The sequence below is a fragment of the Delphinapterus leucas genome, chromosome 6 (genome assembly GCF_059928025.1).
Source record: "Delphinapterus leucas isolate spDelLeu-1000000601 "Yukka" chromosome 6, BTC_Dleu_Yukka2, whole genome shotgun sequence".
NCBI classification, from domain to species: domain Eukaryota; kingdom Metazoa; phylum Chordata; class Mammalia; order Artiodactyla; family Monodontidae; genus Delphinapterus; species Delphinapterus leucas.
The window spans coordinates 84,445,649-84,471,883 of record NC_143134.1 but is presented as its reverse complement, the minus strand read 5'-3'; the positions used below and the strand labels follow the sequence as shown (position 1 = coordinate 84,471,883).

The following is a 26,235-nucleotide window of genomic DNA, read 5'->3' as shown; positions in this document are numbered from 1 at the left end:
GAACAAAGAATGCAAAGAAATAAAAACAGCCTAAGAGACCTCTGGGACAACATTAAATGTAACAACATTCACATTATAGGGGTCCCAGAAGAAGAGAGAAAGGACCTGAGAAAATACCTGAAGAGATTATAGTCGAAAACTTCCCTAACATGGGAAAGGAAATAGCCACCCAAGTCCAGGAAGCACAGATAGCCCCAGGCAGGAGAAACCCAAGGAGAAACACGCGGAGACACATAGTAATCAAACTGACAAAAATAAAAGACAAAGAAAAATTACTGAAAGCAACAAGGAAAAAACAACAAATAAAATACAAGGAAACTCCCATAGGGTTAACAGCTGATCTCAGCAGAAACTCTACAAGATAGAAGGGAGTGGCATGATATATTTAAAGTGATGAAGGGGAAGAACCTACAACCAAGATTACCCTGCAGGGATCTCACTCAGATTCGACAGAGAAATCAAAAGCTTTACGGACAAGCAAAAGCTAAGAGAATTCAGCACCACCAAAACAGTTCTGCAACAAATGCTAAAGGAACTTCTCTAAGAGGGGAACACAAGAGAAGAAAAGGACCTACAAAAACAAACCCATAACAATTAACAAAATGATAATAGGAATATACATATCGATAATTACCTTAATCGTGAATGGATTAAATGCTCCAAACAAAAGACACAGGCTCACTGAATGGATACAAAAACAAGACCCGTATATATGCTGTCTATAAGAGACCCACTTCAAACCTAGGGACACATACAGACTGAAAGTGAGGGGAGGGAAAACATATTCCATGCAAATGCAAATCAAAAGAAAGCTGGAGTAGCAATATTCATATCAGATAAAATAGACTTTAAAATAATGAATGTTACAAGAGACAAGGAAGGACACTACACAATGATCAAGGGATCAATCCAAGAAGAAGATATAACAAATATAAACATATATGCACCCAACATAGGAGCACCTCAATACATAAGGCAACTGCTAACGGCTATAAAAGAGGAAATTGACAGTAACACAATAATAGTGGGGGACTTACAACCTCACTTACACCAAGTGACGTTGTTCTGTTTGGACAGGTCATCCAAACAGAAAGTTAATAAGGAAACACAAGCTTCAAATGACACAGTAGACCAGATAGATTTAATTGATATTTATCGGACATTCCATCCAAAAACAGCAGATTACACTTTCTTCTCAAGTGTGCACGGAACATTCTCCAGGAGAGATCACATCTTGGGTCACAAATCAAGCCTCAGTAAATTTAAGAAAATTGAAATCGTATCAAGCATCTTTTCTGACCACAACGCTATGAGATTAGAAATCAATTACGGAGGAAAAAAAATGTAAAAAACACAAACACACAGAGGCTAAACAAAACGTTACTAAATGACCAAGAGACCACTGAAGAAATCAAAAAATACCTAGAGACAGGGCTTCCCTGGTGGTGCAGTGGTTGAGAGTCCGCCTGCCGATGCAGGGGACACGGGTTTGTGCCCCGGTCCGGGAAGATCCCACATGCCGTGGAGCGGCTGGGCCCGTGAGCCATGGCCGCTGAGCCTGAGTGTCCAGAGCCTGTGCTCCACAACGGGAGAGGCCACAACAGTGAGAGGCCCGTGTACCGAAAAAAAAAAAAACAAACAAAAAAAACCTAGAGACAAATGACAATGAAAACATGATGATCCAAAACCTATGGGATACAGCAAAAGCAGTTCTAAGAGCGAAGTTTATAGGAATACAAGCCTACCTCAAGAAACAAGAAAACTCTGAAATAAACAATCTAACCTTACACCTAAAGGAACTAGAGAAAGAAGAACAAAGAAAACCCAAAGTTAGTAGAAGGAAAGAAATCATAAAGATCAGAGCGGAAATAAATGAAATAGAAACAAAGAAAACAATAGCAAAGATCAATGAAACTAAAAGCTGGTTCTTTGAGAAGATAAACAAAATTGATAAACCATTAGCCAGGCTCATCAAGAAAAAGAGGGAGAGGACTCCAATCAATAAAACTAGAAATGAAAAAAGGAGAAGTTATAACAAAAACCACAGAAATACAAAGCATCCTAACAGACTATTACAAGCAACTCTATGCCAATAACATGGACAACCTGGAAGAAATGGACAAATTCTTAGTAAGGTATAACCCTCCAAGACTGAACCAGGAAGAAATAGAAAATATGAACAGACCAATCACAAGTAATGAAATTGAAACTGTGATTGAAAATCTTCCAACAAACAAAAGTCCAGGACTAGACGCTTCACAGGTGAATTCGATCAAACATTTAGAGAAGAGCTAACACCCATCCTTCTCAAACTCTTCCAAAAAAACTGCAGAGGAAGGAACACTCCCAAACTCATTCTACGAGGCCACCATCACCCTGATACCAAAACCAGACAAAAATACTACAAAAAAAGAAAATTACAGACCAATACCACTGCTGAATATAGATGCAAAAATCCTCAACAAAATACTAGCAAACAGAAGCCAACAACACATTAAAAGGATTATATACCATGATCGAGTGGGATTTATCCCAGGGATGCAAGGATTCTTCAATATATGCAGATAAATCAATGTGACATACCATATTAATAAATTGAAGAAAATCATATGATCATCTCAATAGATGCAGAAAAAACTTTTGACAAAATTCTACACCCATTTATGATAAAAACTGTCCAGAAAGTGGGCACAGAGGGAACCTACCTCAACATAATAAAGGCCACATAAGACAAACCCACAGCAAACGTCATTCTCAATGGTGAAAAACTGAAAGCATTTCCTCTAAGATCTGGAACAAGACAAGGATGTCCACTCTCGCCACTATTATTCAACACAGTCTTGGAAGTCCTAGCCGCGGCAATCAGAGAAGAAAAAGAAATACAAGGAATACAAATTGGAAAAGAAGAAGTAAAACAGTCACCGTTTGCAGATGACATGATACTATACATACAGAATCCTAAAGATGCCACCAGAAAACTACTAGAGCTGATCAATGAATTTGGTAAAGTTGCAGGATACAAAATTAATGCACAGAAATCTCTTGCATTCCTATACACTAATGATGAAAAATCTGAAAGAGAAATTATGGAAACACTCCCATTTACCACTGCAACAAAAAGAATAAAATACCTAGGAATAAACCTACCTAGGGAGACAAAAGACCTGTATGCAGAAAACTGTAAGACACTGATGAAAGAAATTAAAGATGATACCAACAGATGGAGAGATATACCTGTTCCTGGACTGGAAGGATCAATATTGTGAAAATGACTATACTACGCAAAGCAATCTACATACTCAATGCAATCCCTATCAAATTACCAATGGCATTTTTTTTACAGAACTAGAACAAAAAAAAAAAATCTTAAAACTGTATGGAGACACAAAAGACCCTGAATAGCCAGAGCAGTCTTGAGGGAAAAAAAGGTAGCTGGAGAAATCCGACTCCCTGACTTCAGACTGTACGACAAAGGTACAGTAATGAAGACAATACGGTACTGGCACAAAAACAGAAATATAGATCAACAGAACAGGATAGAAAGCCCAGAGATAAACCCATGCACATATGGTCACCTTATTTCTGAAAAAGCAGGCAAGAATATACAATTGAGAAAAGACAGCCTCTTCAATAAGTGGTGCTGGGAAAACTGGACAGCTACATGTAAAAGAATAAAATTAGGACACTCCCTAACACCATACACAAAAGTAAACTCAAAATGGATTAAAGACCTAAATGTAAGACCGGTCACTATAAAACTCTTCGAGGAAAACATAGGTAGAACACTCTTTGACATAAATCACAGCAAGATCTTTTTTCATCCACCTCCTAGAGTAATGGAAATAAAAACAAACAAATGGGACCTAATGAAACTTAAAAACATTTGCACAGCAAAGGAAACCATAAACAAGACGAAAAGACAACCCTCAGAATGGGAGGAAATATTTGCAAACGAATCAACGGACAAAGGATTAATCTCCAAAATATATAAACAGCTCATGCAGCTCAATATTAAAAAAACAAACAACCCAGTCAAAAAATGGGCAGAAAACCGAAATAGACATTTCTCCAAAGAAGACATACACATGGCCAAGAAGCACATGAAAAGCTGCTCAACATCACTAATCATTAGAGAAATGCAAATCAAAACTATAATGAGGTATCACCTCACACCAGTTAGAATGGGCATCATCAGAAATTCTACAAACAACAAATGCTGGAGAGGGTGTGGAGAAAAGGGAACCCTCTTTCCCGGTGGGTGGGAATGTAAATTGACAACAGCCACTATACAGAACAGTATGGAGCTTCCTTAAAAAGCTAAAAATAGAACTACCATACAACCCAGCAATCCCACTACTGGGCTTATACTGAGAGAAAACCATAATTCAAAGAGTCATGTACCAGAATGTTCATTGTGGCTCTATTTACAATAGCCAGGTCATGGAAGCAAGCTAAATGCCCATCAACAGACGAATGGATAAAGAAAATGTGGTACATATACACAATGGAATATTACTCGGCCATAAAAAGGAACGAAAATGGGTCATTTGCAGAGATGTGGATGGATCTAGAGACTGTCATGCAGAGTGAAGTAAGTCAGAAAGTGAAAAACAAATATCATATATTAATGCATACATGTGGAACCTAGAAAAATGGTACAGATGAACCGGTGTGCAGGGCAGAAATAGAGACACAGATGTAGAGAACAAAGGTGTGGACACCAAGTGGGGAAAGTGGTAGTGGGTGGTGGTGGTGTGATGAAGTGGGAGATTGGGATTGACATGTATACACTGATGTGTATAAAATGGATGACTAATAAGAACCTGCTGTATAAAAAAATTCAAAAATTCAAAAAAAAAAAATTCTCAGCCATCCTGAAACCCACCAATGTTCCTCCCAAAAGGATCTCAACAATTTTATAATGCTATGTGTCAAGACGGGGGCAAGGAAGGGAGCCCAGCTCAAGGCTCAGAAGTGCCTCTTGAATCAGACCAGCTGGGACTTTACAGTGGTTCAACTGGCCCAAATCCCCACACTGAGACTGTTATTGCTTCTTTAGATACACCTAACACACTTTCACCCCTTGGGGCCTCTGGGCAGCAGCAGAGACGAGAAGCACCACCTCATTTGGTAGTGGTTACACTATAGTTCTGGGTGCAACTGCCGGTTAACTAAGTGGTAACTCTACAGCACCTGAAAACGGGATGGTACCACTTCCCTCAAGGAACCTCTCCATCCCCACAGGTTCATATGGTACTTGTAGGTATTCAGTTTATTTGATGAATCCTATGGCCTTGTTATTTAGTCACTGCTTGAAACAGACCTAACTTTTACCTTCAAGTACACCAGGGTTCTTGGTCAACAAGACTTGTCAGTCAACAACTATTTGCAGAACACACACAAGTACACAGAATTTTACGGTAATTGATATTTATACCTTCAACTCTCAAGGAACTCAAAGTCTAATTTGCCTTGCCTCCCTTATTAATCAGTCAGATACTTACTGAGACCACACTGTGTTTGATGCAACATGGAAGTTTAGGGTAGAGTGTGTAGAGAAGTTACAGAAGGAAGGGCCAAGAACATGATCTATCAGGTGGAAAGTGAAGGAAGGGTCAAGGTCAGGCATGTTTAACACTGTGGAGCCAGCAACATGGGGAACAAAGAAGACACACAGGAAACAACAGGGTGACAACTAAGTGCCTGAGTGTATAGCAGTAAATAAATAAGCAATGGGAGGTCAGTGAAGGGAGAGATCGGCACATGTGTTCATTCATTCACTGAACAAGCATAAATTGTGAGCACCAATTGTGAAGATGAAGCCAAAGAGCCCAGAGAACTGTGCACAGGTAGTAATAAGGTGCACGGGATTAAAATGAATGATGAGGAATGACATATGGGGAGAGGTTAGAACGTACAAGAAGAGTCTGGAACAACTGATGCGTCTGTCTTGCCTTCATAGCTCTAGGGGGTCATGAAAACAGAGGCTCCAAATACCCAGCTTATAGGACAAGAAGCCAACTGAGCAAGCCACTTTTTCCAGAAACACAAAAGACCACACTTCTTTCCTTTCAGCCTTTGAAGTTTGGCACGTCTTTTCCTAACATGCTCAAATTTTGAGCATCTAGGTTTGCATATAAGACGACTTCTTCTTTCCAAGGCAACAAAAAGAATTGTCTTGCAATCAGTAACAGATGTAGAGAAGACCTGACTGCTGGAGATGCCTCAGCAATCTGCATTTCCATATTAGAAGCTTGAGATTTTAAATTGAAAATACAAAACCCCACCTCATTACCTCTTCCCTTGTCCTAAGAGAAAATGGAAAATACTTTGCAAAAAACAAAAACAGAACCACCCCACAAGCCGCAGGAACTTGCCAACACTGTCTAGCAGTGCTCAGAGTCCAAAGGGCCAGCGAGGGCCCAGACACACAGTGAGCACAAAGCACAGAGGCGGGTACTCACGGTTTTCCTCCTGGAATGCCTGTCAGGTTTGGAGGTATTGCTGGCACACGCATGTGATGGTGTGGGTCAAATCCAACCTAAAATTTTTCCCAAGCAAGACAACAGAAACAAACGTGGTTACATCAACTCATTTCATCCTACTCAGTATCTTTCCAAATCCCAGGAGAATAGATGCTTTAAAAATGTGATTTCAGAGATAAATATACAAGTACTGATTGACGAAATGATAGGATGTTCATGATTTCATGGTAACATACTTGGGGGTGGAACAAACATGAAAAAAACAGTATTATTATTGAAGCTCATGATGGAAATGAAGGCTTCACTATATTTACTATATTATTTACTCTACTTCTGTAGGTTTAAAATTTTCTTTTAAAAAAGGAACATAAAACAAAATAATTCCCTCACCTTACAAAAGAAAATGAATCTCACAATACGATTACATGCAGTTTAATTTATAAATACACACAGGTCCCTCTATAAATCCCTCAAATTTCATAAACTTCCTTAAAAAATAAAAATACGTGTGGCAACCCTCTGCGCTCTGGAACACTTTAATGCTGTAAAAGTGCACCAACATACCACTGGCGATCTCCCGTAGGCCGCGGCTGCGGCTGCAGCGGCCGCGGCGGCGCTCATCTGCGGGGAGATGTTGTGCAGCCCCGCATAGGCAGCTCCGGGGCTGGTCAGCTCCCCATTCATCCCAGCGTGCGGCACGATCCCAAAGGGGGTCGGATATGGACAAGGTACTGCCATTGGGGTCCTTAGGCTCGAGGCTACAGACCCAAATGGAAGGAAGGAGAAAAACCAATGATACACACGTGAGGCAATCATGAAGTATAATGAATATCAGGAGCAACACGTTCTTACGTATGTTAAAAAGTAGGATCTATAGTTCAAATAAGCGTATTTTAATATTCTCAAGGGTCATTCACGCCTTCATCAGGGTTCATGTCTTCCCCTTATTTTACTGAACACCTACTATGTGTCAGACATGGCAAGTGCCAGGCGCTCGATTTGGATCACAGAACTTACAGCCAGTCAACGCCGGTCGTTAGTACTCTTAATGTATTACAGTCTTTAAATTGCTTTGATTTCTTTAAAAACAGGAAGCATAAATATGTAGAGAAACTTTTTTCTCACTAACCCAAGGGGTCGACTCCTGGCGGTTTTCCGGGGACAGGCCTCAATCCAGGAGTGGAATTACTGCCTGGGGTGGGTGCATCGCTTCGTGGAGTAGGGGTATTGGACTTCGACACAGGAGTGGTAGATTTTTCATTCTAACGAGAGATGCAATGGAATATACACTGCTAGTTAGAACACAATTTTAACAATTCTTAAACATTTGAAAAGGCAGAGTAAAAGCAAAGGACAAAGAAATGGAAAAGACTCTTTAGCATGGGCCTCTCTTTTCATTAGTTAAAAAGAGCTATCAAAGAAACAAAAAGTGTTTCCTGAGACCACAAAACCAATGTTCAAGAGGACATAAATCAAAGCTGAACTTGGGGCAGAGCAGACCATTTCCAGGAAACTGGTCTGAGTTAGACAGACACGGACAAATCATGACATCCCGACGTGACTGGCCACTTGCTGGTTGCTTTAATACTGAGTGGTTTGAGTTGGGTTCCTGATGGATTGTTCGTGCCACAAGAGGCTCCCCTGGTTAACAGGTCCCATTAAAAAAGATCCAAGCCTGAATCATCACAAGAGATCAGCACGGAGGAGCTGCCATTACAAGGCTGGAAGGCCAAGAGAAAACAACAGAAAAAAACTTTATCCAGCCCTGTGCCAGACACATTCTCCAAAACTGCAGACAAACTGAGGAATTTTCTTTCCCTCAGCTGTGAATTCAAAAGGTTATTTGAAAACGGGATTTGTCTTTTTTTTTTTTTAATGCTATGTTACAGGGACACAACTGGTGAGGAAAAAGGAAGGCACACTACATAAAAATGCAATTAACTACACAGCCACAGAGGAAGGGGGTATGGGGAGATTACCCTGACCTGCAAGCAGTTTTATTTGTGCATTTCTGATTTGTGGTGTGAGTCAAGGCAGACTTTTCTAAATGACAGATTATTAGACAGGAAGGGAAAATTATTGCAATCATATATAGCTTGGTAATTCCAACAAAGCTAGCAACAAAATCACATCCAAGCCAAAAACTAAATTTACCATAAACCATAGGTGACAAAACCATCTCTGTAACCCCAGTATATATTTCTTTATCTTCGCTGAGACTCGTTTCACTCAATTTCCTCATGTCCCTCCCCTATCCTTGCAAAAAGACTCACAAACCAAACATCCATCACCAACAAAGTCAGTGAACCTGCTCTGTTCCAAAAGTACTTTTGTCAATTCAGCTTGAATACTGAACATACACATATGCTTGGTGGTAAAAGTCCTATGGAAAAATGTGGAAAATACAAAATTTTAAAAATAATTTAACCTAACCATCTGGAAATGGGCAACGCTAAGAAAGATGGTGAGGAACTGCTTACAAGGCTAAGTTCTTTGGATTTGGAGGAAGGAGTACTGCTGGAGGATGCGATCGAGGCTGGACTGATGGGGGCATCTTTCTTGAGAAGGCGTGTCTTGTCCAGACCATTCTCTCTTGGGGAATGTGCAGGGCTCCCTCGAGGTGAGGATGGATCCTACAAAGGAACATCAAGGGTATCAAATGCAGCACAGCACGTTCCCAGTGCCAGAGCACTTGGTGTGGACGTTTCTAGCCAAAAGTCTTCAACAGCTTAGAAGCAAAAAATGTTCTGGAATAGATCATAAGATTCATCAAACTGCTGAAGAAAATATTCAGTATAGAGGTCAATGAAAATACTACAAAATTTATAGTACTTATTTAAAACAGAAACAAAAATCAAAACTCTACAAATCCGCACGTCACTTGCCAAGGTGTGTGCATTCATGGTGGTAACAACACATCTGCACTCCACAGAGTAGAGGAGCAATGAAAAAGGATCAGTAATATAAAGTTTTCAGGTAAATAAAACGTGGGCCCCTTCAGAAATTAAGGAAACACTGTGGATGCTAGTTGTTGGGACACTAATCATTGTTATAACTGGTTAAGAGCAGGAAGTCAAATAAGCCACAAACATACCTCATTGGAAACGTCAACCACCAAGTTGTCATCACTCTTCTCACCATCGCTGTCCTGCATTGACAATTGAGAAGCATTATCTCCTCCCCCAGCCAAAAAAAGAAAAACAAACAAAAAAGGCAGCCAGATTTACCCTAGGTAAGTCCAGAGTCATTAACTCCTCACATTTTATAAAAATGAACTGCACCAAACAGTGCTAAACACTCTACAGTGAACTGTGTCCTTTAATCTTCATGACGATGTTATGAGGTAGGTAATAGGAAAAGGATGATTCCATTGTAGTTAAAAAAATTGAAGTTTATGGCTTATTACTCTAGTATCAGGTGCCAACTGGCAGGCCCACGCTACGTAATCCAGCCTACAGAAGGGTGGGATTTGTCCTGTCAGTGTCTTTCAAAGACTGGATAAAGAGCCACAATTTTTAAATTGGGAGGTTTCACATGAAATTTCAAGTTCTCAGCTTCTTTCGTAGGCCTGCAGTCTTGCAGGGCACCACCAGAGGAAGCGGGGTGGAGTCAGCCTGCCTCCACACCAGTGAGTCCCATCCCACTTGCTCCCTTCACTGTGTGATCTGAAGAACCAGCCACCAAAGGAAAATGAGCTTCAACTCATGCCAGGGACACATCTGGATGTTTCTGCAAGTTATATTCCACAAAACGTGCTACATTCCTCAGCACAGGAGGTCATCTAGACATTTTAACAGGTTGTCTGTGATTTTACCTTTTTCCTTAACATTTCTAGCTGGCCACAGAAAATTCGACCACCTTGAAATTTATGGAGGGAAGCAAATACATCTAATAGAAATAATATGGAACACAAGTCTTCTATCTGTTGCAGGATAAAGGACTGTTCTGCGGCTCACAGACACATGTGCACTCACTTGCAAACACAGACCTTCAGCCAGCCACTTGAGACACAGCTAGAACTGCAATAATTATTTTCCTCTCCTAGGATGTCGTTATCTTGTGTTCTAGTTTTGGTTGGTAACAGTAAGAGGGTAAAAAGGCCGCTGATTAAAAAGCAAGGTAAACTGCCTCCCCCAAAGCAAAGGTGAGTGAACCTACATAACGAGCTGCGATCTCCTTTTCTTCAGTTTTCTGCTTTTTGCTATCAGAGGAGTAGTCTGTGGAGTTTCTGTGCTTCTCAGCACCTCGGAAACTGGCTGACGGGGATACCGAAGAGCTCTGGAATTAGAAAGGGAAGTGGGATTCAGAGATGACCAGCCATTCAACAATGTCATTTTTTTTTTCTTTTTTTTTTGCGGTATGCGGGCCTCTCACTGTTGTGGCCTCTCCCGTTGCAGAGCACAGGCTCCGGACGCGCAGGCTCAGCGGCCATGGCTCACGGGCCCAGCCGCTCCGCGGCATGTGGGATCTTCCCGGACCGGGGCACGAACATGTGTCCCCTGCATCGGCAGGCGGACTCTCGACCACTGCGCCACCAGTAAAGCCCAACAATGTCATTTTTTTAATCACTTGAGACTTTATTTCCTTTTCATTCTTTAGTACACACTCACAGAGCTGTTAAGAGGAGACAGCAGAAAGGGGAGGAGGTGAAATGAAGATGAGAACAAAGGTATAGAGAAAAAAGAAAAGGGGAAAAATCAAAGAATAAGACAGAAGAAGTAGAGATGGGACAGAGGGAGCAGAGGAATAAAAAGAGGAGGCAGGGAATAGGTTAAACGCAAAAGGCAAAGGGAGTTTGGTCTAAAGGAGAAGTTTATATTTTATCGAGAGAGGAAGCAGATACAAGAGAAAGAGGAGAAAGAAAAGGCAGCCCCCCGCCCACCCTTAATTTGCCAGCTGATGAGAAGCCAGTATTTCAAGCCTCTATAGAGAAACTGAATAAATTAGAGTCCACCTTGAGAGATAATTACTACCTCTTCAGTGAAAAAAGAGGGGTACTCCTTGGGGATTTAAGCACACAAATATGGTGACACAAAGGTCATACTTACAGAATTTTGCTTTAGTCCCGCAACTTAAGGGCCTGGGAGATGCAGAGTGGCAGGTAAAGCAACAACACCACGACAACAACAAAACCACACCTACAAAAATGCACTTTATTATTTTTCTGACTCCTAGAGTTTCCATGATCTGCTCTTTTCTTTAACCTCTGGAAATCCAGGAACCCCATGAGGACCAGGGAATAGAAAGATGGTTCCCCCCCCTTAGAATCACAGTTGGGGGTGATCTGTTTGGGCTCAGGCCATGTCTGTCATCTCTGCTCTTCCAAAGAGCTCTCAGCTGGAGGAGTGCCACACACAGAAAACAAACAGCAGTGACAGAGAAATTCTCTGAAGCACAGAGAATGAGTTGGCCATCGAGGTCAGGTGGTTACTGGGCACACTGAGATGATAGGACAGCTTAAAACCATAGATGAAGAAGAGAGCACTGATGAAAACTGTCACTAACTTCAAGGATTGGCCTAGTGACTCAGTCCCACACAGACCAAGGAGAAGCTCTAAACTACAGGGGAGGTATACAGAGAGGGTGCAGGGCTGACCTGTTGAGGGTGAACTGAAGGCCTGAAGAGCCAAGTCCCTCAGGGGGCTCCGGGGCAGCACTCCTGAGTACCAGAGTAACCCAGGTGGGGTGGGAAAGGGCTGGCCTTGGAGGGCGGAGGCAAGGAAACTTGGAGAGATGGGGGAAAAGTTCTAGGAAGAACGAAGCATCACCACCAGAATCTCTGCCTGGCATCCAAATTAATTCAGGCAACTGTTCAGTAAAGCTTTTCCTCATTTAGAGCTTCACCCATCTTATTGGGGCTTCCCTGGTGACGCAGTGGGTGAGAGTCCGCCTGCCGATGCAGGGGACACGGGTTCGTGCCCCGGTCCGGGAAGATCCCACATGCCGCAGAGCAGCTAGGCCCGTGAGCCATGGCCGCTGAGCCTGTGCGTCTGGAGCCTGTGCTCCGCAACGAGAGAGGCCACAACAGCGAGAGGCCCGCGTTCCGAGAAAAAAAAAAAAAAAAAATTTACTCCTTGTACTTTTTTTCTTTACCTTATTAGTCTGTTAGCAATAATTAAGTCTTTTTTCCACCCCTGTGTCGGTACAGCTACCAAAAGATCACCCCCTAGTGGTCAGCCGTGGTGATGGCAACTCCTCCACTAGCTCCAAGGCAGGGAGGGGTGCAGGGAGGGAGTTTGGAGGAGGAGGAAGACTGAGAAGGATCAGTTGAGTTCCCACTGAGAGAGGCTGGAAAACCCCAAACGCTTACCTTCCTGTATCAGTCCCTTTAATGTAAGCACCAAGCCCTCTAACTATCCCTACTCAAACATACACTCTTATGTCTGGTGGCAGGAAAGATGGCAGGCGTTATTCATTAAGGCTGAAGACTGAAGCAAAGCACTAGGAGCCAAACAATCTTAAAAAGTGCATTGATTGCTTCTTGACTTTCATATATGTCCGCTGAGTTCCAATCCTCATTCCCAAGCCATAAGACTTGAGTCAATGCTTCTGCTTTGCTTTCCTACCATGACCCAATGCGATCAGGTTTTTACAACCATTACCTCTTTGAAATCATGCACACAAACACCATCTGTGAGCTACTACCTAACATATTTAATGCCAGAGCCTGTATCTAGTTTCTCCCCTCTCCAGTCTATCCTCCACATTTCTGGGATTCATTTCCCAAACAGAGATTCTCACCCTTTCCTTAAAACTGACAAATGGTGTCCCATCGTCCATAGGAAAAAAAGACCAAACTTCTGAGTAGAGCTGTTTTCCAAAGCCCTTCACTCGCTGCCCCAATCCAGGGCCTGGGCCTCGTCTCAGAGCTCTGGGGCTTGTTGCTCCCTGGTGCGCCATCCATTTTCATTGCATTGGCAGCCTTTCTTCCTGGCTTTCAAGAATGCTCTTTCCCTCAGTATCTTCCTTTTGAAATCCTCCCTCACCATCCTTAAGAACCAGCTCTAAACGTCACTGTTCAAAGCTCTCTGACACTGTCAGGCAGAATTAATCACTCTTTGTTCCCTTAACATTTTGTTCACCCAATGAGTGAGCGCTCCCAATCAACTGATAGCTGTTTGTTTACAAGGTGCTTCCCACTCCAGGCTGTGGGTTCCTGGGGGCGGGGGGCACCCACCCAGCACAGTGAGTGGCACAGAACTGCCAGGAATTTTTTTCAAACTTAAATGACTGAACGACCCCTCCGGCACTCCTCAATCTTAATCCAAGATTCATGTGATACATTCCTTTTCAGAGGGCCTCTTGGCCAGACAAATCCACAGGAAACCGTTCAACCAGGGAAGGACCTGAGGCGTGGCATTCCTGGGATCTGGCAACTTGGCAGCTCTGCCCCCTTCTTCACCTTAATCCTCTACCTCCTTCCACATGCCTTCATCCTACTACTGTGATATTTTACAAAAAGAAGAAAAACTGCGTGTACATGTGTACATGTGTATGATTACTGATACTACACACTTAACGTTATTTTCACTCTGTCTAAAAGGAAAACTGATTTTTTTTAAACATCTTTATTGGAGTATAATTGCTTTACAATGGTGTGCTAGTTTCTGCTGTATAACAAAGTGAATGAGCTATACATATACATACATCCCCATATCCCCTCCCTCTTGCGTCTCCCTCCCCCACGCGTCTCCCTCCCCCACCCCTCTAGGTGGTCACAAAGCACTGAGCTGGTCTCCCTGTGCTGCTACGCAGCTGCTTCCCACTAGCTATTTTACATTTGGTAGTGTGTATATGTCAAGGGGGAAGGGTAAGCTGGGACGAAGTCAGGAAAACTGATTTTTAAACGATGACAAAATACTTCCTTAAAACTTAATACTGAATGGTAATGCTTATTAATTGGCACACATGTACAAAGAGCTTTTTCTTTTTAAGCTGGCTGTTTCAGGCACCGTGGACAGTATTTTACTTGTGAATTTTACTGCAGAACAGAGCTGCACGTTGGAGTTTCCTGGTAGAATGATCAAGTAGTTAATTATCACTAGCATTTAAAGGTTAAGCTGCACAATAGGCACTGGGGCAATCAGCAATGTTCTAATAACATAATTGCTCTAGAATCAAATTGGACTTGGCCCGGACTCTCATCATGAATCTTACAAGTTCACCATTCTGCCACTGGAAGGCCATTTGGATCGTTGCTAGACATGTAAACAGCAGGAATTAAATACTGATAAAGACAAAGTCACGCTTTTACAAGAAAAGCTGATTTTTACTCCTCTATTGTTATTTTAAAAGCTTAGCTAGGTTAGATATTTCCCTAACTTATTACGTAATAAGAGACTTACTGGAGCTGCATTATTACTCCTTAGAAATCTACAAACTTAGAAACATTAAACATAAATCTTTCTCATTACACTTTGATCATGTAAATACACTAGCAAACTTGTTATGAACGAAGAGTCACAATCAGAAAGTGGTGGCCGATGTGGAAAGGGCAAAATACCTTAAAGGTGAATTGTTGGTAAAAACCTCTCCCAAATAAAGTAATAACCTAGAATTGAAAAACAAAACGTTCTGTATTTTTAAAAAATAAACACATATTGGGATATTGAAAAAACAAGGTAGATGTCTAATAAAAGATAAAGAGGAGGGAAACAGAGTGAAAATAAAGAAATAATATATATTTATGAACCTTATATGGAAATCCTAATTGCTTTGGTAATAAAAGATAAGCTTTAAAGTCAGTTAATTCCTAACATTATAAATCATGTTATCTCAAAATGAGAAAAACTCTAGATCCTAGTTTGAAATCCAACCTGGACTTTACTAAGGCTACTGATCAAGTCAGCTGCAAAACTGCTACTCTAACAGTAATTCATTCAGTACAGGAAGTGGTTCGGGTCAGGGACACTCGGGGGGAGTTTGTTTATGGTGGTGGAGGTGGGGAGGATGGAGAAGGCAGGCTTAAAGCCCTGTAAGACCCTTTACTGATGTCATACCCAAAGCCCTCCAGCAATCTAAACGGGTGACCCCACCGCCCCCTTTGCTGTGACTCCTCTGCCACCTCAAGATCAAAGATGACCAGGTATGAGAAAGGGCTCCATAAAGCATTCTCCCGCCCCCAAAGAGGCAGTGCTGTTACAATCAGCTAATTATAATAACAGGTAGCACAGATTTTACCAGCAGGCAAGAGCATCTCTCTGGAGTCCAGACTGCCTGGGCTAAAAATCTTCCACTTAATATCCCTGTAGCCTTGAGGATGTTGCTCAGTCTCAATCAGTGTGGAGTCTGGAGTCAACAACACCCCACCCACTCCGTCAACCAGGCTGCTCTGAGGGCTAAGTGAAAGAAGCCACATAAAGTATAAGGCACAGCCCTGGGCAAATAACTGAGCCCCAGCAATAGCAACTCAGCACTGTGACTGTGTGCTGCACACTATTTACTTGCGCAGCTAGTGTGCATCTTCTACTTTAAGCCTCACATAAGGACTATTCTAGGTGTTTGGGTAGCACTGCCCCTCAGCATAGATATGCAGATAATCCATAATAAGGGTTCCAATAGGCTGCTATTACCAAAACACATCTCCTTTCAACAATTACAATAAGGTTTTGGTTCAATACTGCAGGCAAGACTATAAATACCACCTCCACGCGGGACTTTCTAACTTGATTTCAAATGCACACCAAACTAACTCTGCTTTCCACTGGCACAGGTGCAGTGCTCAGATGTCCCTGCCCACTTACAAGATCCCAACCGGCAAGAATACGCTCTAAAGGTCGAGCGGACAACCATGATCAAGAACTCTAAAACTCATTGCTCATCAGCTGTGGCCTTCAGGCACCCCATCTACCTGGCACCGAAGGGTAAATCCATTCTCAAACAGATAAAAACGATGATGACAGGGCAGAGGGCACCACGAAAATCTGGCCAGGGTGACTGCAAGTTCCGGATTGTCCCCACTTCACACCTGTTGTCCAGGTCTCTTCACTCTCAAAACCAGCCCACTTTAGAAGATGAATATACTGCTACTCTTAACTGTAGTTCTTTCAGTACAGGAACTAGTCTGGGTCAGGGACAATTCAGGGGGAGTTTGTTTATGGCAGTTGGGGCAGGGAAGACAGCGAAGGCAGGCCCAAGAGCCCTGTAGACTCTTTTATTGAGTCCTCAATCATCATTTCCTCTGCGAAAGAGTGATATCTAGAAGAGAAATGGATATTGGTGATTTTCTTGAATACAGAAAGGACAAGGTACTGCTGGAGATCAGCCAGGGACCCAGCCCACTCCTCCTTCCAAGCAGAGGGCATTCAGGAGGAGCCCTAGCATCCTGAGTCACCCGGACTCAATTACAGTCATTAGTCCTCAGGGCATTTCACGGTTGTAAAACACTTTCAACACGTTCTGAAGGAAAGGTAATATTGTGAATAAACTTCTATACGAAACTAAACATACCATATCCCAGAGCATTTCTGATTAAGGTTTTATTGTATAGCATTACATAAAATGTTTACATTCCTGTTCACAGAGCTCTTTTTATAATAAAGCATTTTAACATTTATTATCTCATTTATAAGGAAATAACCAGGAGAGATGGAGAAAATAATCCTCAATTGGGGAAAATTAAGTATAAAAACTTTAAAATGAAAATTATTTGGTCAAAATGCACACGTCTTACATACTGACTCATAACACATGCAAATTTATGTAAATTACCTTAAAGTTTATAGCATGCTGGTGGTGAAAAGCCTGAATATGGTAGGGCTCTGAGCCAGTCACTGGTTGTCAGTTTACTGCTCGTTACAGTAAGACTCTTTTTTTTTTTAAATAACCTGCTTGATTAAGGAAGTCATTAAAAACACAATCTGTATATAATCCTCACAGAACTTGCTTTTTTCAAATTAACATAAATCAAAATTCACCTTCAAAAATGACTGGGACTTTCTGAAGACCTGCCCTTGATAAAACAATATTTAATATAATCTCCATATAAAGTAATGAGTCTGTTCTTAATAAATGTTTCACCTTCTATAACATTTTGTGAACAACATGTTCTTTAAAATGGTCTGTTGTCGTCTTTGTCTTACCGCTTCTCTCTGGGTAAGAACAACTCAGTTCAAGATAAATTTCTTTTGCAGATAGTAATCAAAATTCTATCAAACCAGAGGAATGATTAAGGAGGGAGGAAGTATCTACAATGGTCATGCTATGGGTACCCGAGTCAAAGAGCTATGGGTTCGAGACCAGTCTGTACCATCTGCTCTGTGACCTTGGACAAGTTAATGAACCTCTCCAAGCTTCCATTTCTCCAGTGGATACCGAGGACAACAGGAGTACTTCCTTAGAAGGTGGCTGTGAGGATTAGAGGAGAGTGCGTGTTGTGAAGAACAGTCTGGAGCATCATGAAGAGCTATACCTCTTTGGCTAATGTGGAAAACACGACATAACCCTAGTCCACTTATGGGTAAGTACCCACTAAGTCTGAAATACAAAGATGAATGAAATGCACCCCTTGCCCTCCAGTAGGGCTCCATGAGTTAAATATACTTAGAATACACAAAAGTCCTACATACTTTTTTCCTTCATGCAGTATCTACAGCACTTCAATATTTAGTCATTCATGTTTTGCTTCCAAGGCTTCAGTGCTATCTATTACTTGGTCAGGAAAAAAATGCCATAATAATTTATCAGGTATCAATAAAATTGATTTTAAATTAGAACATTATCTTAATGTCCTCTTGAGGTTTCTTGACTGTTATTTCCTCTTCCTGGAATAAAGCTGTTGGCTCCACCCCAGAAATTTCATTAAATACAGCTCCTTTAGCTGGCAAGCTAAGCTGCTGGAGCATGATGCTTTGACACTAAAGGTACAGGTTTGCTTCTTATATAAGCACCCGAGCTTCCTCTCTTGACAGCCACTGTCTGCATGTGGTCCAAAGCGTGGGTCACATGAGGAACCAACTGGGGGGGTGAGGGGGGCAAGTACATCCCATGACCACTGATGGAGACAGCCCAAAGCACAGGCTGAATTAATCAAGCAGCCTCACTCCTGATCATCAGAGATGACACAGTATGAACAGTCTCCCAGAAACTGTAATAAAAATTACCAAGTGCACACAAATGTTGCACAGAAGTCACTTACACATCTTTTAATCTGTCTGATCACCCCAAAGTCACTTCATGCCCTTCAGTCCAATGAATGTCCTCAAAGTTTGCAAGACCTAACATTCCTATGTGCATTTGTCCTCCACCCAGAATTTCCTTCCCCTCATTTCTACAGATTCTATAAATCTTATATGCAGACATTATGTAAATTATAGTCACATGCACCGGCCACCTTCTTCTGAGATTTCTTTTTTCAGTATAGTACCTATAAAGTATATCCTAAATCATTCATTCTCCTAATGTCTTATAATCAATGTTACTAAGTCTTACTGACACATCAGATGTGGTACACTGAGGCTGACTGCCCTAAAAACAAATGCGGGGGAAGCGGCTGGCAAAATTTTCCTTCCTGCATTTTCTGGGAAGGGTGAATTGGCTTTAGACTCATTCTTGTACTGTGATCTGTTCTTGAATCAAAATATCAACATACTTCTAAACAGCTGCTTGGAAAGAAGCTGAAGCAGGGTAGGTGCTCAGAGAAAAAAGTGACTCAGCTTTAAGACTTGGCAAGTTGTATCTTAATGGACCAGAACCCTCATTTTAGTAACTATTAAAAGTTATTGGAAAAGAAAATCTTTTCGTGTTGCTCTTTTTTTTCCAGTAAACTGTTTTAATCTACTTGAAAGGCTAAACATTTTTTTCCCCAAGAGTGTTAACTCCACAGAGCCTCATATATATTCTTATGCATTATGTGTACAAGTATACTCTATACAATATCAGAGGGTAATTCAGCAGGAACAGAGAAGGAAACAACAGTGTACCAATATAAAGGTAGGCTTCCTAACAGTTTTAATGTCGCTAATCAGAAATGCAAACTCTAGGTCTTCTTCATACCACCTCAAAAGGGCAAAACAGTTTTCAGTGTTCACTTAGCCAATTTGGTTACTATCATTCATTAATATATCAAAGTGAATTGTATTCTAGAACAGAACTGACAAACTGAAATATAATGTGAGCCATATATGTATTTAAATTTTTTCTAGTAGCCAGATTTTTACAAAATTTAAAGGAAACAGGTAAGGTGAATTTTAATTGTATATTAATTTAACCCAATGTATCAAAAAGCGTCGTGTCAATGTATAATCAGTATCAAAATTATTAATGAAACATTTTATTTTTTTTAAGTACTGAGTCTTTAAAATCTGGTTTGCGTTTTACGCTTACAGCACATCTCAATTTGGACTGGCTACATTTCTGGTGCTCAATAACCACATGTGGTGTCTGGCTACCATATTAGATGACACAGGTCTAAAATTTCTTGAAGTCACAATAGGAATCAACAGGAATTAACACAAGCATCTGACACTTTACAGACACTGTCTACCTTCTCCAATCCAGTTGAAAGTCTCTTTCTCAGAGTGCTGGACACCCCCTACTCTTTCATCCCTCAGTGCAGGCTTCTGCCAAGAACGCCCTTCCCTAGCCTCTGAGCAGCTAGCATCTTTTCACCTTTTATTCCTCAGCTGCTTAGATGCCACCTTCGCAGAAAGATCTTGTCGGTGATGCTATCCAAGGTGATCCCTCCCGGGAATCCCTACCATAGTCCCTTGTTTACTTCCTTCCTAGCATCTCTACCACGGCCACTATTTTGATTATTTGCTAGTCTCTTCTACTTGACTAGAAATTCTACGAAGACTTGGTCTGCTGTCTCAGTTAAGGGCTGCTGTACAAATGAATGAATACAAAACTTGATCTGCTCATGTATCAATACTCATGTATATGTCTTACTTGTTCCCATAACATCTTTACTATCTAGACAGTAGAGATTATACACTCCTAAAGGGCATATGCCCTTGGGCTAAGTATTTCTTTGTGTTCTCAGCCCTCCATATGATGACCACCATGGTCAGAAGAACAGCTGGAGTTGGGGGTGGGAGGCCTGGTGCAGGCACATCCAAAGGAGGGAGGGAGGGGGGCAGCCCTCAAAAGTGGTAATTTGGAAAGTGATGTAGTGACAAGACAATTTTCAGGACAATGTTAAAAAGACAGCAAGAGGAAGCAGAGTAAAAAATACAACGGAAACAAAAGTCACAATGGTGCCAGGCAGAGAATATGGTCAAAGGCGGTGCGCCTCTTCCCTGTTTGCTCCCCAACCAATCAAGGGCACAGGCCCCCTCCCCCAAGGTCAGCACCAGGCTTGACCTCTGGGTGGGCAAGCAAGAAATATTTGTTGTTGTAAATGTATCAAAGCCACCAATTTTTCTTATTCTAAAAGAGATACATCTTCAGCATAAGGGAGACATTTTTCAACTGGCTCCCCTCTTCCTCGGCTCTCATCACGTACTCAGCAGCTGTCTGCAGCCAGGGAGAAACAAAGCTTACTCAAGTCTGACCACTGAAAAGGCAGGACCTAAATGAACCCTGCCTCACAGACCCACCAGTGAAGAATGCAGGCGTCAGCAGTTCTTTCTGCGGCCACTCATTCAGAGAACAGTGATCCCTGGGGATCTCCTTGAAATGTTTATCTCCCAAGGAGGTTACGGTCAAGGAAAAAAATCCTTAGCACTCCCATTTTTTTTTTTTTTTTTTTTCCGGGAGACGAAGTCACCACACACAGGTGATGAAAGAAAAAGCCAAATATAGGGGAGACAGAAAGCATACTTGTTTTTTTAAAAAACAGCTTTACATTGGTTGATTTTTTTTTTTCTTTTTTCGGTACGCGGGCCTCTCACTGGCTGTGGCCTCTCCCGTTGCGGAGCACAGGCTCCGGACGCGCAGGCTCAGCGGCCATGGCTCACGGGCCCAGCCGCTCCGCGGCATGTGGGGTCTTCCCGGACCGGGGTACGAAGCCGTGTCCCCTGCATCGGCAGGCGGACTCTCAACCTCTGCGCCACCAGGGAAGCCCCATTGGTTGACTTTTAAGTCAAAGATGACTATCTCGAGTTTTATGTAAATTTTTAGTACGTAAAGCAACGTAAAGCATATTAATATCAGTCAGTTTAAGAAAGTGACTTCAGTATACTGAGGACTAAAAACAAATGAGACACAGATACTCAGAGACACAATTTCAAATCTGTCCAAAGAAGTGATTTCAAGCAGTGGCTTTTATTTGACAACTAGGTCTAAAGATGCAAGGGTTGATCAAATATGTAAAATACTGGAAGAACAAGCATGAGCTAAGCTGAGACTACTCTAGGCTAAACAGGAAAACAGCATTCCACTAACTGGGGCTGAGATGTTGAAAGGGGGTTCAGGTCACAGTCTAATCCCACCCTGTCCCCCATCTCAAATGATCAGAGGTCAGAGACCTAAATTACAAGACAACTACAGAAAAGGCCTCAGAGCTCTGCTTGCCGCCCCTGACAACTGAGTGCTGCCCTGCGCTCCTGCTGACCTCGCTTCCCTCCTGACCTCCTCCTCCCTGACCACCCAGCCCTGCCCCGCCACCAGTATCTCCATCAATACTGTCTTCCCCGTCGCACTACGGGCTAAAGAGGTTGTTGACCCTTATTCTAACATGTCCTTTTAGGTTAATTACTTTTGTATACTCGGTGTACCCAGTGGCATTTAATCACTACAGCGCTACTTGGGTAAACAGAACTGAATGGAGCCAACTGCAATTTGGCATCGAGCTAAATGGTGTGGTAATAGCAGCATGCTGAATACCGGAAGAAAATATTCTCCCTCATCACCCTGAGAAATGAGGGGAATACCATTCCATCAATCACTATTGTATTAAAAAGGAAGAACCCTAGAGCTCAGTAGTATGCTTTTGCTATTTAATACTAGATATGGCTTGAAAGAATCCTGCACTTTGCAATGTAAGGACACTACAGAAAAGTTTTTGCTGAATGAAGGAATGAAGATCAAAATAACTCAAAGTGTAGGTACGACTTCTGTGGTATGAGTGTCTCCCCTCTGACAGCCTCTCTCGTCACACGTGTACGCACACAAGCACACAAAGTCCATCTCAGGAGAGCCCTCTGCTAACAGCCAGCACTCTATCACCCTGCTAGTCTTTTGGTTTGTAAGCATCCAGGGCACAGGAATCTAGATGCAGAAGATGCCACAATCTAGTGTGTACAAGAAAGCATCCAGGAGCAGGGGATTAATCAAAGGTCACGGCACAGACCTCTGAGCCACTGAGAAGCTTTGCTCAAACACACAGCCATGAGCCTCCTTCCAGTGGGAAGGGAGAGTGGGGCAGAGCCAGCCAGACCCCACTGGAAGCAGAAGTGCTTTCAACACCAGCTGGTGGAAGGAGGCTTTACTCCTCTGTCAGAGGGCTAAACAAAGACTTCGCAAGCAGGGCCTGGTGTTGCGACTCCGTAGCAATCCTATGACTTGAGCTGATTGGCTACTCTGTGTTGGCTGTTCTAGACACTGGGGACACAAGGGGAATAAAGCACTGTTTTGCAGCGCAGTGGAGTCTGGAGGGAAGGGGTGGGGGGATGAAATAATCACAGGCTGCAGAGTGAGAGTGCTCTGGTTTCAAGTCTCAGCTCCAACACACACATATCCTACACACGTGTGATTCCAGCACTTTAACCCCTCCAGGCCTCAATTTTCATGCCTGTAAAACCGGCGACAAGGGTATCTGTCCCACAGGATTGTAACAGAGATTAGATGAGCTAACTAGGAGAAGTGGCAGGTATATACTGCCCTTTCTTTCACATTTATTTCTGGAATCTGCCCTAGAGGGCGAAGGCCAAGCCTTTATCAGCAACCCAATCCGGGCAAGTCTCCTCTTGCCTTCCTTTGAAAGAGGGTCATGGGGCAGTTAGTTTCTCAAGCCTCAGATTCTGGGGAAAGGCCACCCTATTTGTCCGGAGTCAAACATTTCAGACAGCCTATTCTCCAGTCTGGGCACCTACCTGCCCCCTTGGCTTGGTGCCCTCTTCACATGTTCTACTCTTTTTCCTTATTTGTAGAATTCATGCCAAAGGTGTCAGCATGGCCTTGAGTCAGGGTAACAGAGTGAAGACTAGACTTGCATACCAACTTCACTGGAACGTCACAAACCACTCTACAGTGAGCGAGGTGTGAGGACCAACGGGGTGGTGGGAACACAGCACAAACCCCCTGGTTAGTAACAGAATACCATCAGCTACTGACTCGAGTACCAACCAGGTGCCAGGTACTCGGCTGGGCCCTACGGCAGCGACTTGGATCACAACAGAAAGTGAGGATGAGGACCCTATCCTCAGACAGCACTCTTTCCAAGTAAGGGACATAAAGTAAAGTAAATTAAGTTATTATTAAGAAATTAATAAATCAACAATATAATAAGTGCAAATGACAACATGCTACAAAGCAGATAAACTGGATGTTAAGACTAATGACAGGGTGCTCAGGGACAGCCTCTTCAAAGAGAGGACGCTCAGGCCGACATGGGAACTGGAGCCCACCATGTGAACAGCCAGGAGAACACTGCTGCAGACAAGGAGAAGAGCACATGTACAGGCCCCGAAAAGCAACAGAAGGGCTGGGTGTCTGCTGGGGAGGGAGCGCGTGAAGGGGCCATGTTGGGAGGAGGGAGGGCCAGGCTGTGCGGGCCCAGCAGGCCATGGCGAAGTCTGTGTTTTATTCTAAGTGCCCTTGAAGGGGAGTAATGAGATGGCACACACGTTCTAAAAATTGTTCAGGAGATCCTTGAAAAGTTCTGTGTTAGAGGGGGCCAGAGTCAGAGTTAAGACTTTTAAAAGCACCGAAGAGCAGAAAAGATTATGTTGCCTACTTCCACCCTTGGTAATTAAAAATGAAAACAATACTAAGCGTACAATATAAACCTTACATGAATGCTAAATTTAAAAGAGCAAAATTCTGAATCAGATCATCAAAGCTGAGCTTTCATCATTTTTGGTGTCCTTGTTTTCTAGTGCTGTTAGTATGGGCTTAAGTGAGCCTGCCAGCGAGTAGAGCTTTGGAGGGGAAACAGTGGTCCACGGGGAGATGCTGGTGGCTCGGACTGGAGGGAGTGCTGGAGAAGAGAAAAAGAGGATGGATTTCAGAGAGATGTAGAGGTATAACCCAGTGTCTTACTTCATATTAACATATATGTGTGTATATGTGTGTGTGTGCGTGCGCACATGCAAATAAGGATGCATGTATTCCTGAGTGTATATAGGTACAGATGCATGTATATAATTAGAATGGAATCAAGATTGTCAACACACTGGTGTCGTCTTTATGCATCTGCAATCTGATCTAGGTTTGTCCTGGAAAAAGTAAGGCGTAAGTCTTAGGTATCCCACAAGAATGCTCCTAACCTTAAGGGGGCTCATGGGACCGCGTGGCTCATGTGAACAGCATCTTCCAGGCTTATCACGGAATGGGGGGGAGCAGAGGGTTGGAAACAACTGATCTCATCAACCAGAACTAAATTCCTATAAGGTGGCATATCAGGTATTTAAGACAGACGCTAAAGAATAAATGCTGAACAGAATCCAACAGCACATTAAACGGATCATACACCATGATCAAGTTGGGTTTATTCCAGGAATGCAAGGATTCTTCAATATATGCAAATCAATCAATGTGATAAACCATATTAACAAATTGAAGGAGAAAAACCATACGGTCATCTCAATAGATGCAGAGAAAGCTTTTGACAAAATTCAACACCCATTTATGATAAAAACCCTCGAGAAAGTAGGCATCGAGGGAACTTTCCTCAACACGATAAAGGCCATATATGACAAACCCACAGCCAACATCGTCCTCAATGGTGAAAAACTGAAAGGATTTCCACTAAGATCAGGAACAAGACAAGGTTGCCCACTCTCACCACTCTTATTCAACATCGTTTTGGAAGTTTTAGCCACAGCAATCAGAGAACAAAAGGAAATAAAAGGAATCCAAATCGGAAAAGAAGTAAAGCTGTCACTGTTTGCAGATGACATGATACTCTACACAGAGAATCCTAAATATGCTACCAGAAAACTACTAGAGCTGATCAATGAATTTGGTAAAGTAGCAGGATACAAAATTAACGCACAGAAATCTCTGGCATTCCTATACACTAATGATGAAAAGTCTGAAAGTGAAATCAAGAAAACACTCCCATTTACCACTGCAACAAAAAGAATAAAATATCTAGGAATAAACCTACCTAAGGAGACAAAAGACATGTATGCAGAAAATTATAAGACACTGATAAAAGAAATTAAAGGTGATACAAATAGATGGAGAGATACACCATGTTCTTGGATTGGAAGAATCAACATTGTGAAAATGACTCTACTACCCAAAGCAATCTACAGATTCAATGCAATCCCTATCAAACGACCACTGGCATTTTTCACAGAACTAGAACAAAAAATTTCACAATTTGTATGGAAACACAAAAGACCCCGAATAGCCAAAGCAATCTTGAGAACGAAAAATGGAGCTGGAGGAATCAGGTTCCCTGACTTTAGACTATACTACAGAGCGACAGTAATCAAGACAGTATGGTACTGGCACAAAAACAGAAAGATAGATCAATGGAACAGGATAGAAAGCCCAGAGATAACCCCACGCACATATGGTCACCTTATCTTTGATAAAGGAGGCAGGAATGTACAGTGGAGAAAGGACAGCCTCTTCAATAAGTGGTGCTGGGATAACTGGACAGGTACATGTAAAAGTATGAGATTAGAACACTCCCTAA

The 26,235-nt window shown here is 42.3% G+C and overlaps 1 protein-coding gene across 14 annotated transcripts in view; it reads right to left on the bottom strand.

The window, feature by feature from the left end:
• Positions 1–26,235, bottom strand: part of TLE4 (TLE family member 4, transcriptional corepressor) — a 150,660-nt gene that overhangs the window by 15,685 nt on the left and 108,740 nt on the right. For all 14 annotated transcript variants that reach the window (XM_022573456.2, XM_089913329.1, XM_089913332.1 and 11 more), the window contains 6 exons: positions 10,644–10,763; positions 9,580–9,633; positions 8,966–9,118; positions 7,615–7,747; positions 7,050–7,243; positions 6,465–6,541 (listed from right to left, as the gene is read on the bottom strand). In XM_022573456.2, coding sequence (XP_022429164.1) covers positions 6,465–6,541; positions 7,050–7,243; positions 7,615–7,747; positions 8,966–9,118; positions 9,580–9,633; positions 10,644–10,763 — 731 coding nt within the window. The remainder of the gene's footprint in view (positions 1–6,464; positions 6,542–7,049; positions 7,244–7,614; positions 7,748–8,965; positions 9,119–9,579; positions 9,634–10,643; positions 10,764–26,235) is intronic.